Raw genomic sequence first — 14,956 nt, 5'->3', positions numbered from 1 at the left:
TTCAAAAAGTCAAATAATTATGAAATATACAACAGCTCTGCCTAATTCTCGAATCTGATTGGCTGATAGCCGTGCAATATTCTGCAATAACAGCCTTCGTACAGCCTCTTTACACTTGTGTATTACGCCACCCACACAGAGTGACAGCAGATCAATAAACTCACTACAGTTTGACAAATATTGCCGCTGTTGGACAACATCATGTACTTTTGAGGCTTTTAGGTGAGAATGTAGTTTTTTAGATTGCATATATGCAGTTTATTTATAAGGATAGTGGCAATTTTAAAAATGTATAATTTCAGAGAGCAGCGCGTCAGCATTCATTAGCCTGTCATTGAGCAGAGCAAAGCTGGTTGCGCCACAAGATGGTGATAGAGACTGCATAATAAGCCCTAAGGGGAGAAAAACTCTGCGTTTTCTTTTCATATTTCAAACTAAGTGATTTTCTAAGTTGATCTCTCTCTTTTCTATTTTGTAGTGCTGTATGTATACCATAGTAATCTGGTAGTGATTGCTTTGCTTTGGCTTGTTTCGGGTTAATTATTGTGATCTCCCGATTGCAAGAGAAATACTAGAAAATCTCTGTAGACTGATGGCATTTCATGCCGTATAGCCTTATAATCTTAAAATGTCAGAAAAATCAGCTGTTTTATCAACACTTTAGACATTACGCTAGAGAATCATTCAAACACTAGCTCTAAAGTGACGTTTGTTTAGCAGCAATGGTTTATAATGGCGGAAGCAAGTAGTTCCTCTTACAAAAGGATTTTTCAGATTCTCTACTCCCACCAGTGCCAAAATACAGCCATATTGCACTGCTACTCATGATATATTGTGTTTATACAACAATTGGTTGGCATAATAATAATAATAATAATAATAATAATAATTTTTCCTCTCCTGAGGGCTTATTATGCGGTCTCTGTCGCCATCTTGTGGCAGAACGCCAGCTGTCTTTGCTCTTCTCAGAATGACAGGCTGATGGACGCCGACGTGTTGAATCTCTGAAATTTCCTTATAAATAAACTGCATTGTTGCAATCTAAACAACTACATTCTCACCTAAAAAAGCCTCAAAATTACATGATGTTGTCTAACAGCTGCAATATTTGTCAAACTGTAGTGAGTTTATTCATCTGCTGTTACTTTATGTAGGCGGAGTAATACACAAGGGTGTAGAGGCTGTACTAGTGCTGTTATTTGCAGAATATCACATGACTATCAGCCAGTCAGATTAAAAAAAAAAAAAAAACATGTAAATGGAGATTTTTTCAACACATTTCTAAACATAATAGTTTTAATAACTCATTTTCAATCACTGATTTATTTTATCTTTGCCATGATGACAGTAAATAATATTTTACTAGACATTTTTCAAGACACTTCTATACAGCTTAAAGTGACATTTAAAGGCTTAACTAGGTTAATTAGGTTAACTACGCAGGTTAGACTAATTAGGCAGGTTATTGTATAACGATGATTTGTTCTGTAGACAATTGGAAAAAAATTTGCTTAAAGGGGCTAATAATATTGTCCCTAAAATGTTTTTTATTAAAATTAAAAACTGCTTTTATTCTAGCCAAAATAAAACAAATAAGACTTTCTCCAGAAGAAAAATATATTATCAGACATACTGTGAAAATTTCCTTGCTCTGTTAAACATCATTGGGGAAATATTTAAAAAAGAAAAAAAATATTCAAAGTGGGCTAATAATTCTGACTTCAACTGTATATACGCACACACACAGTTTTTTTTTAATAAAACATTTTTTTATATACAAGCATCTTAAGATTCAAATTTGTCTTTTTGAAAGAGATTGTGTGTATTACAAATTCAAGGTATTAACTTTGAGGTATTTTCTGATAAGGACCTTTATGAGGTATTTTCCGAAATTGCAAGAGGGTGTATCTCATAATCCTGTTCTCTGAATTGTCAGGAGAAATCTAAATTAATTATGAAGATAAAGACAAAAAAAAAAAAACTATTATTATCCTTGACAAAAAGGGCTTCCATAGTTTCACTTCTGTCAGTAAAAACGGTTTAATTTGATCCTTGATTTTGAACTGCTTTTCAAAAGCAGTATTTTATTATTAACGACAACAGAACGGACCAGAATGCATAAATGGTCACATAACCTTCATGTATGCATTCTAAAAATTAACCTATGAAACACACCATGAAATTCTTTATGAGAATAAATCTAGACCAAAAGGCTAAATGTCAATATGTGTAATTTCACAGTTTGCTTTTGTTTTACTCTAATATATAAAAATAATATTATAAGAAAAAATTAGAAGGCGCATTGTTTCACAGGCACCGGCCAGTAATGTAATCACTGGAGTAAATTACATTTTCAAATATCATAAATTCATTCATTTTCTTGTCGGCTTGGTCCCTTTATTAATCCGAGGTCGCCACAGCGGAATGAACTGCAAACTTATCCAGCAAGTTTTTACGCAGCGGATGCCCTTCCAGCCGCAACCCATCTCTGGGAAACATCCACACACACACTACCATACTCATTCATACACTACAGGCAATTTAGCTTTCCCAATTCACCTGTACTGCATGTCTTTGGACTGTGGGGGAAACCCGGAGGAAACCCACCCGAACGCAGGGTGACATGCAAACTCCACACAGAAACACCAACTGAGTCGAGGCTCGAACCAGCAACCTTCTTGCTTTGAGGCGACAGCACTACCTACTGTGCCACTGCTTCACCCATTTGCAAATATATTAAACAGTGTTTTCCATGTACTATATTTAACAATATTATAGATTGCACTTTGTTTTAAATCAGATTTATTTTGGTTGATTTAATCAAAGACATTTAAAAACTCTTAAACTTCTCAAACTTTACAATAGCATAATAGAAAAGATGTTTATGAAGCTGTAATTTATCTAATGAGATTCATATACAAAACTTTTCACTACTTCAAGTCTCGAAACAGATTGTCCATTGTCTGCTCTGTGTTTTTATATTTGTTACATATCAGATATTCTCTATTGTTCTGAACAAACTCAAGTAATAAGAAATCATTGCCAGAGAATTCACTTTCAATCCCCGTGTGCTACAGTCAACAGCAAAACATCTGGTTTCATCTTCTTTTATCTGTTTCTGGTTACGATGAGAAAAAAGTAACAAAAAAAAAATCATCAAAAATAGACAGCAGATCCCCTGAAGTTTCCACATTGGGCTGGTTTTGCCGTTCTCAGCATTACAAAGCTTCCCTCAGGAGAACACTTGAGTCTGATTCACTGGCAAATATTAGTAGCCTTACTGGGCATTGTGGGAAAATTAAGCTTAAGTTTATTTAAGAAGGGTCTATGGGAAAAGAATTTACCGTAAATCATCTTTAATAGAGCTACAAACAGACTGGAATGATGCTCTGCTTTTTGGTTGATTTGTTAAATATTAAATAAAATATTGTAATATCCTGATTGCAACACAGAAATACTGGGAAATATCTGTTGACTGAGATGGCATTTCATGCCGTTCAGCCTCATCTATATATATATATATATATATATATATATATATATATATCTATATATATATATATATATATATCTATATATATATATATATATATATATATATATATATATATATATATATATATATAATATATATATATATAAAATTAGGCCTGTCAAAATAAACGCGTTAACGTACGTGATTAGCTTGAAATATTTAACGCGTTTAAGAAAATAACGCAAATAACGCAGTTGCAGGTTTTTTTTTTTTCCTGTTGTGGCACACGTGTGTTCAGGGTCGGCACATCCATACAGATGACCTAGGCGGCCGACATGGGCAGCCGAATAGTGAGCGAAGTTTTGGTGTCTATGTAAATTTACTGTAGTGAATGTGACAGATGAAGTAGCAAGCTGTCAAAGACAGCCCTATTCTCTGCCTTAAGCTGCTTCCATGAGCCCTCACATTTCATAAGTTTGACGCGTTTCCCCCCTACACGCAACTTTTGTAAAGCGTCTGCTTCACGTTGCTGTGTCAGAGTCCTTGCTTGTAAAATACAGCCAGACTTAAGAACACTTAGTTTAAGCAAATTTGATCAGAGCGATCATGCTTGTTGATGAATCTGAAGGGATCTCTTGTTCACCGGGCACAGGGCCAGCGCGTTCATAGAGGCGACCTAGGCGGCCGCCTAGGCGTGATTGTCCTCTGCCTAGAGCGGCAGTTCAGCTTGCTCCGGCCCTGACCGGGCGTGATGTACTGCGCACGTTGTCTGTCTGTCTGTCTGTCTTTGTGTCTGTGGTGTGCGTGTGTGTGTGTGTGTGTGTGTGTGTGTGAGTGAGTGAGTGTGTGTGTATGTGTGTCCACTTAGAATCCAACATGAAAATCATTTTTGTTTGTTATTGACATTGATTGTTTTGAAATTTAAATGGCACTTAAATGCCTGGGTTTTTATTTTTGTAATATATACAGCGTTTTGTGATTAATCATGATTAATTACAAAAAAAGCGGGATTAATTTAGTAATTTTTTTAATCATTTGACAGCCCTAATATATATATATATATATATATATATATATATGAGCAATATCACACGAGTAGCAGTGCGATATGGCTGTATATCGGCACTGGTGGGAGGCGTGCGCAGACACTGCGACACTGCTACGAGTGTAATATTGCGTTTATACAACAGTTTGACGGCATAATTGTGCATATAAAAACAAAATCAAACATGGAGAGTCTCAAAAACCCTTTTGAATGTGGAACTACTTTCTTCCTCGTTGGATTCAAATCATAAGCTTAAAGTTAAACAGTTGAGCGTGCATTTTTTAAACTTAAGATCTGTAGTGCTTTTTGCTGGCTGTATGTGAGTATGTGGGCGGAGTAATACACAAAGGGTAAAGAGGCTGTAGGAGTTCTGATCTTGCAGAATATCACCTGGCCATCAGCCAATCCGATTTGAGAACCAGACAGAACTGTTGTATAAATAAATATATAAATATATATATATATATATATATATATATATATATATATATATATATATATATATATATATATATATATATATATATATATATTTTTTTTTTTTTTTTTTTTATAATCAATATATATTTATGTTTTATAACAAAAAAAATCATTGTGTATGGAGTACTTGTTCAATATTTATTTACTTATTTTAATTACTTATTTAATATCCTGTAAACAAATGACACTTTATCTTTAGTATAAAGCTTTAGATCGCTCCCCGCTCCGCTGATTCTATCCGTACACAGCGGTCACTGGCATTCCCCTTCTGCCGTGTAAACAAAGGGGCGGGGATGCCGGTGACGTCACCACGCACCCCGCCCCTTTGTTAAACGCTGTGACGGGCGGGAACTCGCGCCGGCCAGAACCAAGGTAAGCTGTTCCCGCCCCTGCCTGTCACTTAGCTACCTATCTGCTGCCTGCCACCTACCTAGCTACAGCCTGCATCTTATATATATTATAGGTAGATACAGACTGGTACAGACTGATGTGACTGGAGTGGGGTGGGGGTGTTTTATTTATACATATATACGCCTTTTTTTTAGGTTAGGGAATGGAAGTTTTGAGTGAGTTCCCCCAAGCCATACTGAGGGTCTCAACTGCTTCCGCTCTAAAGCCAAATGTGGTTCAGATTTGTGAGAAGAAGCGCTGTCAAGTCTCTGGCAGCAAGGAGTAGGCAAAAGATGCCATGTTCAGAAGAACTGTTCATAATCTTCACTCAATGTTCTATTAATGTTCAGGACACTTCATGTTCGGAAGAAATAATTAAAACTGTTAATAATGACATTTGAGGACTTTTTTTTTGTGAAATCCCTTATGCGGCCCAGCCTCACCCAGACTTTGCCTCCTGCGGCCCCCAGGTAAATTGAGTTTGAGACCCCTGCTTTAGATCAAATGTTTTTTTTTATGATCATAAGAAATGTAGTGAAGTGTGTTCACCATCTAACTGCTGCACATTCACCAACTCTCCTGGCAGCCCAGCATGCATTTCACTGACCTTCTCTTCTTAATCACCAAGGACTGTGAAGAGACTCTCAGCATTACTCGACCCCTGAACCAAAATCCCAGCTCTGATTTCACACTGTAAGTGATCCTCTGACTGACCTGCTCTGGACTCTGCTGGCCGGTTTTCTGCAGGGCTATGATGGCGGTCCTCAGCGGGTACCCCTGCTCAGTGACGGCCGCCAGCAGGTCCCGCTCCTCTGGGCTCAGCGCCGACAGCAGCTCCACAGACGAGTCCAGGACGGCAGCGTGGGAATTGAGTGGCCGTGAAGGGGCCGGGGGACACCATGAACTCTGGGCCTGGAAAAAACAACAACAGTACCTCATGGTCACAGCACCCTTGAGAGATGAGGGCAGGAAACACAATACTGAGAAAATACACAATCATAAACACACTGTTGTTGATGCACGGCTTGATTCAGAAACATTTGCATTAGTGCTTGGTTTAGGCACTTTCATCCAAAGTAAAGGCCAGACTTATTTTATAAAGCAACTCTTTAAAGTCTAAATGTTTTGTTTTGTGTAGGAGCCTCTACTGACTGGATTTCTATGTCAAAGAAGGCAGAACTGCATTTGTGTTGCGTAAAGGCTGCAGACTGATGCTAATTTGAAGGCGTTTACTGGCAAACTTTTTCATAATGTTTGTTTAGGCAACCTGATTTACACTCCTAAAACAAACTTAAATTATTATTATTATTATTATTATTATTATTATTATTATTATAAGGTGCTCCACAGAGCTCATTTAACCAATGCCAAATTAGCCAAATTCTTCCCTGATAGAAGTGTCGCCTGTCATGGTTGTAAGCAGTCTCCTGCCAATCATCTCCATATGTTCTGGAGTTGTCTCCAATTGAAAAATTTCTGGTCCAGTGTTTTTGACACACTCAATAAATCTATTAACATAAATCTAGACCCTAACCCCTTGACAGCTCTTTTTGGCATTTCAGAGAGAGTTGACCTGACTGTTGCATCTCGCCAGGTAATTGCTTTTTCTGCTCTTTTAGCTAGACGAGCCATTCTTATCAAATGGAAACGGGTGATTCCAGAAATAACATGACATGTGGATCCGAGAAATCTTTAGTTACATAAAACTTGAGAAATTAAGATGTTTACTTGCAGGATCTCTCAAAACTTTTTACAAGACCTGGAACCCTGTTTTAGACTATATCAAAGGCTTACCCTGCTCAGTTGATATCAGATCTAATACACAGTAAATAATTGGAAAAAGGAAATATTGACTCCTTTTTCATTTTTTATTTATTTATTTATTTATGTATTTTTTGCTCTTATCGTAAAGTTGCTCATGTATTATTATTATGTTTTTTTTAAGAATTTCTTTTTATTTTTATTTAATTTTTAATTTATTATTATTCTTTTTTTTCTTTCAGAGGATATGTTTGTTTATAATTCATCTATTTAATTTATTTTATTTTTAGGGGATAGTGGGAAAATAAGAAAAATAAGACAATCTTTATTTACATATATTATTTACTGTCATCATGGCAAAGATAAAATAAATCAGTTATTAGAGATGAGTTATTAAAACTATTATGTTTAGAAATGTGTTGAGAAAATCTGCTCTCCGTTAAACAGAAATCAGGGAAAAAAATAAACAGGGGCGCTAATACAGTAAATCAGAGGTGCTAATAATTCAGACTTCAACTGTATATATTTTTTTAATATCTCAATATTGCATCACACCAGTTTGTTCTTTTAATATAACTTTAGGTACATTAAGTCTTATGTTGGGTTTAAAGACAGCACATGCTCACGTCACTTGCTCTAGTTCATTCGCAGGATATTTTTTGCCTCATGGAAATGTTTCAATCAAGTCAAAAGTGTGTGAAAGATTCGATTAGGGTGAATTCCATTGCAGCAAACCCGTTAAGAATTCGCCTCTATTAATACAGATGCATTCACGGTGTGAATTTGCCATTAAAACAATTCAAAATTAACTGTTTATTTAACTGTTTAAAATGAACTGAAGTATAAGCACCTTAACTTTAAACAGGCTTTGTTTTGGCCTGCTGTTGGTTTTGATGCATATTTTGGTTTTGTTTACATTACATTAGATTTAGCTTGAGAATATCAAGCCTTAAACGAGCTAAAAGCAAACCTTGTGTGGGTCTAATTTGGTTAAAGTGAATTTACATCAGTTTTTTCTTTGATTTTGTTTAAAGTACATTCAACTTAAATCTCAATTCAATTAGGCTCAAAAAAATCGTTCAAGTCCTAAACTCAAAACAAATTTCTTTTATGCTGATTTTGATCAAAATCACATCACACCAGTTCACTCTCTGATTTCGCTCCAAGTACGTTTGGCATTAAAAGGACTCAAAACAAACTTTGATTTGGCCTTTAATGTCATTTAAAAATGACGCCACACTAGTTTGTATATCAGTGCCTTTACAGTGTATTAAAAATATCCAATTTATCAGTATATGCATTTCTCAAACTGATTACCTTTGAGTTAGTACTGCCATTTATCACTAGCTGTGCAAAAAACAAACAAACAAACAAACAAACAAACAAACAATAAATATTGTTTTGGCCTTTGTTTTGGCCTGCTGTTGGTTTTGATATATATTTTGGTTTTGTTTACATTACATTAGACTTCGCTTGAGAATATCAAGCCTTTAACGAGCTAAAACAAACCTTGTTTGGGCCTAATTTGGTTCGAATCACTTTTGACTAGTTTGTTCTTTGATTTTAATTAAAGTACATGAAACTTAAACTTTAATTCAATTCAATTAGGCTTAAAAAAAGCTATCACGTCCTAAACTCAAAACAAATTTATTTGGGCTGATTTTGATCAAAATCACATCACACCAGTTCACTCTCTGATTTCGCTCCAAGTATATTTGGCATTAAAAGGACTCAAAACAAACTTTGATTTGGCCTTTAATGTCATTTAAAAATGACGCCACACTAGTTTGTATATCAGTGCCTTTACAGTGCATTAAAAATATCAAATTTATCAGTATGTGCATTTCTCAAACTGATGACCTTTGAGTTAGTACTGCCATTTATCACTAGCTGTGCAAAAAAAACAAAAACGAACAATAAATATTGTTTTGGCCTTTGTTTTGGCCTGCTGTTGGTTTTGATACATATTTTGGTTTTGTTTACATTACATTAGATTTCGCTTGAGAATATCAAGCCTTTAAAGAGCTAAAAACAAACCTTGCTTGCGTCTAATTTCCTTCGAATCACTTTACACCAGTTTGTTCTTTGATTTTGATTAAAGTACATGAAACTTAAACTTCAATTCAATCAGGCCTAAAAATCGATGACCTTTGAGTTAATACTGCCATTTATCACTAGCTGTGCAAAAAGGAACAAAAACGAACCAAAAATATATTGATAGCACTGAAATAAGTATAACATTATCAGGAAAGGCTGGGAAGCATTGCTGGAAAATGCACTTCATTATTTTACAGAAAATAAATACTGCATTGCAAAACTACACACTTGCTTTTATATCCAGTGACCCTGCAGGAGATGATGTCATGGCCATTAATAAGACGTCGAAGATTAGACCGTCAACAAAGGCACAACCTTGAATCATAGCTTTGCTGAGAAAGACATTTCCCAAACACTTCCACTCGCTAATCCAGACGAATTTGCTGCAGCTTGGGAAGATTCCAGGAAAAGTCTTAGCACTCGCTATTAATAGCCAGTTCATCATATGAGACATTGACAAAAGTGCAGTAAAAAAAAACTAAAATGAAACAATGTGCTGTGGGAAATGCCATTCACATCTAATATATGAAAGGACTGAGATGCGCAGACAACAAAATACCTTGCAGCCACGGCGTGAAAACAGTAACACTGGAGAGAACTGGCTAAATGAAAACCAGTCGGACTCTGATGTCTCTTGCCTCAGTGATTAAAATACCTTTCTGGACTTATTGGAGGCATGTCAGTTAAAGCCATTTATAGCAGGGTCAGCGGCTGCCTTCTAAGGACGGCTTTTATTGTGGGATCTGAACTATTAAAAATGTCAAGTCAACTGGCAACCATCTGGTGGTCTTCTTCAAAGACAAGCAAAACTAAATATTTCTGCGAACAGATTAAAGAAGCGGTCTGTTTCCTAAAAGAGGCCGAACTGTCAGTTTGGGAACATCAGAACTAAGCCAAACGAGACCAGCAAAGGGGAGTGTCGTTTATTTAAAGTGTTTATTGTTTCAGAGCTGCTAATGACCTGCTGTTTGGAGCAATTCTGAACCACACCTTGTGGAATTTAGATGAACCATGTCTCAGTTTTTGTTGGTGTTCTTCTGCTAAAGCTGCTCGTAGTGAAGTCTATACACAAATGACAGAACTTACAGTTTTTCTCGGTCGCTTTGGTACATTTCTCAGATCAGAATTGAAATTTGTGAAACAGTAAGTACTGTACATTTCTCAAAACAACGCGTTCAGATAGCAAAACACCATGGATGACCTGCAAAAGCCAGTCTCTTGCTCAAAATCCTTAGTTTAAACTATGCATACCTGTCAACTTTGGCATGTAAAAATAAGGAATAAATAAAAAAAAACTAAATAAAATTAGTTGTGTTTAATAGAAAACCCACCAAGATCGACATGTTTAGATTATATTATTATTATTAGGGGCCAAGCACCGTAGGTGTGTAGGCACCTATTGCTTTTGTTAGAGTTCCTATTATTATCATTTTTCTTCCATTTCTTCCGCCGGATTTGAATGGCAGCCCATATAGGCGTATGCGGGAAAGTTGTATAATTTGGCACAATGATAGAGGACAGTCTTAACATTAATCAGACCAAATATGAAGTCTCAAAATCAAACTCTCTAGCGCCACCATTTGTCCAAACTTTCACGTATGTTTATCATGATAACTTTTAAACCGAATGGGCTACAATCAAAATTCTTTTTTTCTCTGATTCATTGGCTCAGTCCGATTCAAACGCACCATATCATGTCATTTTCCGTCATGAATTTTTTCACGGTATTTTAAATTTTTCGAAAAACCTATTTGATTAAACTCGTTCAAGGTCATTTCTCCGATTTTCACCAAAATTTAATCACATGATCTACAGACCATGCCAACCAAAAGTTATGGAATTCAAGTTGATTTGACCAACCGTTTTTGTTTAACTTGCGATCAAATTTAACGTAGAACTTGCAAAAATGGACTTGAGGCGATATCTCCGTAACGCATTCATCGATTCACACCAAACTTGGTGTGTGTTATGACAACTAGGGTCTGAGGTTATATTCGAAGTTTCGGCACACTGCCTCCTAGTGGTCCGGAGATACATGGCTTATAACATCTCAACCTTTTGTCCGAAACTCATAAAACTGGTCTCATTACATCCGGCAGAGCATGCCGAGTCGAATGATGTCTGATTTTCACAGGTCAGCCAAAAGTGCTTGGCCCCTTAATTGCTGCTTGCAGCTATATTTATTATTATTATTATTATTATTGTCTGTTCAAATTAAACCAAAAACCCAATGTCCACTCTGTCTGCTTCAAATCGCCTGTACAGAATTAGTTTGGGATTTATACATGAACTCATGAACTCTACAAGAACTGACTGGTCTGAGGATTGCATAGGAGGGGCGATAGTGCCTGTATTATAAAGGAAGGGAATATATCTCTTTATATCTATTTCAAAGAGTTTGCATGTCTAAATAAAACGAAAGCACAGAACTGATTCATATTTAAGAGCAAGGGCCGTCTCCTGGTGGCTTAGCTGCATATAGGGAGGATCGGTTCTTTAATGTTTATTGCCACCCTTTATAGAAAGATTAAAAATATGGGAGAAATATGGGAAAATAACTTAATGGGATGATAGCAGGAAAGAATTGTAAAATACCGGAGAATCCCGGGATGGTTGACATGTATGAAACTATGGCCAATTTTTTTAATGCTGTTTTTACTGTAATTTGTTGACAGATCATGTCATTAGGATAGTGAAGGGAAAAGACAGCCCTGAGAAAAAACTAAACTAAAGCAGAAAGATGAACATAGGAGATGTTTCAGATGCACATTTATTAGAAAAAGAATAGAAATTGACCAATTCTAGACAGATTTAGAAAAAATCTAACGGAAATGTATAGAAAAATGCATTATGCCTAGATAATATATGATTACTTGTTCGGCCATTTTGCATGTAAAGACTTATGCCATGAACAAATGATTAAAATGTTATGGGGAGTGACACAGTGAACAGTGAAACCATTATAATACATTTTGATCAACCTAAGTAATTGATAATGTAGGAAACAGCAGAGAATTGCACATAATCATTTGCATGGATGTACAAAAGCATTTACAACTTGTTCAAAGTAACGAGAAACTACTTTTCTTTGATGTGACACAGGTAGTGATTAAACAGGCTGTTTTGAAAAATTCAATTCTGATCAGAGAAAAACTGTAAACTGATCTCTAACTAAAGCTGCTTTTAAAGGTATAGTTCGTTCAGAAACGGAAATTCCTTCATCGTTTACTCTTCCTTGACTTTTCACAAACCCGATACAGCTTCTGAACAGAAAAGAAATTATTTAGAAAAGTGTTGGAAACCTGTAACCATTGACATCCATGGTATTTGTTGTTCTTGCTGGAAGTCAATGAGTACAGGTTTCTAACATTTTTTTCTAAATATCTTCTTTTCTGTTCAGCAGAAAAAGGAAACTCATAAATGTTTGAAGATACTTGAGAGTGAGTACTTTTACATTTTTGGGTATTAATGATATCAGCGACTGAGTCCTGAAAGTCACACTTGGCCCTTAGAGTTTAGTATCATGCTGCATTCACACCACGGTAGAAGGTAGAAGCATCAAGCGCCAGTGATTTACATGTTAAGTCAATGCAATGACGTGAATAGACATTCTGCAGCGCAATACGCGTGAATCGCACCATTCATATCGCCTCATTCTCACGTATTGCGCCGCAGGATGTCTATTCGCGTCCTTGCATTGACTTAACATGTAAATCACTCGTGCTTGATGCTTCTTCTGTGTCTGGTGGCACGATTCGCACACAAAACCCTCAACTCGATCCGCTTCATTTGTGCAAATCTGAACTTCAGAGGGCATTCGCGCCGCGTTCACCAACCAGGAGCTTTCTTTTGTAGGGGCGTGATTATGACGTAGCGTCTGTTGTTGGTGTCCCAGGGGGAAATCCTCTAGCTGACACCGACAATAGTTGATCAAACTTGGCTCATCTCAGTCAGAAGCACCGCTGAAAGTTTCCATCATCCAGGTTAAGTTTCTGGGGGAGTTGATGAGCTCACATAGCTGGGTGCACCTCTGAAAGGATCTAGTGGACTCAGACACGGCTCCAAAGGAATTAACACGGTTTTTCAGCATTCTTAAAGCACATAAACACTTATATTCTCTCAATAAAATCCATGTTAGCCATCCAGCAATGAAGCTACAGTTACTGGGAGTCAGTTGCTCTAAAGGCTGATTTATACGTCTGCATCAAGTGCACGTGTATAGCCTGGCTCAGCCCTCGAGTCGCATAGCCCTCACCATGGCTGACGCCGACCTCTCAAAAACTTTAACTACACGTCCCAACGACGCATAGCACAAGCCGCGAGCCTGATAGAGTGGGTTTTTACAAGTGCTGAGTCCCGTGAAAGAGCTCCAGGTGGAAACTTTTGTTTTGTGTTTAGCTCATAATTAAAGTTTTTGCACATCTGCCGGTTCCCGCCTCTGAATGAGGGAGTTTTAGCTACTTGTCCATTAAGGTAGTGTTCATTCATTCATTTTACTTTAGGCTTAGTTCCTTTATTAATCTGGGGTCACCACAGGGGAATGAACCGCCAACTTATCCAGCATACGTTTAACGTAGCGGATGCGCTTCCAGTTGCAAACCATCACAGGGAAACATCCACACACACCAATTCATACACATCCCCTACGGACAATTAAGCTTCCCCAATTCACCTATAGCGCATGCCTTTGTACTGTGGGGGAAACCAGAGATCCCGGAGAAAACCCACATGAATAAAGGGAGAACATGCAAACTCCACACAGAAACAACTGAGCCAGCTGAGGCTCGAAGCAGCAAACTTTTTGCTGTCAGGTGATCATGCTACCCACTGCGCCACTGTGCAGCCAGGTAGCACTCAGAAAAGACTAAAAACCCACGAAGAACATCAACACAGAGGAACAAAAAACCTACTGCCACCTAGCGCTTCAGAAGTGTTATTGCAGAGCAACACAAACAACATGCAGAAGTATAAATGCACGGCTTCGCACAAGGCATGTGCCATGACTCGGTCACTCCGATCACTCAAAATAGAAGTATGACTTTTGTCCTGGGAGCCCTGTACCAATATGGCGTTGGTATTAAGACATGCTCAGGGACCGAATGTGATATCTAGTGTATATATCTATGCCAGACATGTCCAAACTTTGTCGTGGAGGGCCGGTGTCCTGCAAAGTTTAGTTCCAACCCCAATCAGACACACCTGGGCTAGCTAATCAAGCTCTTACTAGGCATTCTAGAAACATCCTTTCAGGCGTGTTGAGGCAAGTTGGAGCTAAAATCTGCAGGCCACCGGCCCTCCAAAACCAAGTTTGGACACCCCTGATCTATGAAGTCTGACAAGCTACAATCATTTAGCATTAATAAAAATTGCACAGTGTGAGCCAGGCTTAAATCTGTGCACTAGCAAAATAAACAATGAAAATGTAGATTTCAGGCATACTTTCAGGACATCTCACCTTTGGAGAGGAATAGTTTGTGCCTTCAGACTGCAGCTGATTGGCTGAGGCTGCAGGACAGGCGTTAGAATGTGCAGATGTGCTCCTCTGGAAGTGTCTTTGTGGAGAATTAAGCCTGCAGAGGGACGAGGGTCGGCCGTTCTGTGCGGAGAGGCTGCAAGGTGAAGGCAGGCTGAGAAAGTTTGGTGATCTACAAGTGCGCAAGTCTTTCAACTCTGGTCCTTGTCTCTCCAAAGCCAAATCTCTCTGTTTG

The 14,956-nt window shown here is 37.4% G+C and overlaps 1 protein-coding gene across 2 annotated transcripts in view; it reads right to left on the bottom strand.

Annotated features, from left to right (window-relative positions):
* The window catches only part of ubap1lb (ubiquitin associated protein 1-like b), a 37,047-nt gene that overhangs the window by 6,977 nt on the left and 15,114 nt on the right, over positions 1–14,956 (bottom strand). For both annotated transcript variants that reach the window (XM_002666995.8, XM_073908100.1), the window contains 2 exons: positions 14,704–14,956; positions 6,105–6,302 (listed from right to left, as the gene is read on the bottom strand). The exon at positions 14,704–14,956 is cut by the window's right edge and continues 311 nt beyond it. In XM_002666995.8, the coding sequence (XP_002667041.3) occupies positions 6,105–6,302; positions 14,704–14,956 (451 nt within the window). The remainder of the gene's footprint in view (positions 1–6,104; positions 6,303–14,703) is intronic.

This window comes from Danio rerio, chromosome 7, assembly GCF_049306965.1.
Source record: "Danio rerio strain Tuebingen ecotype United States chromosome 7, GRCz12tu, whole genome shotgun sequence".
NCBI lineage: Eukaryota > Metazoa > Chordata > Actinopteri > Cypriniformes > Danionidae > Danio > Danio rerio.
The sequence above is the reverse complement of the archived record's forward strand: the minus strand, read 5'-3'. Positions and strand labels throughout refer to the sequence as shown.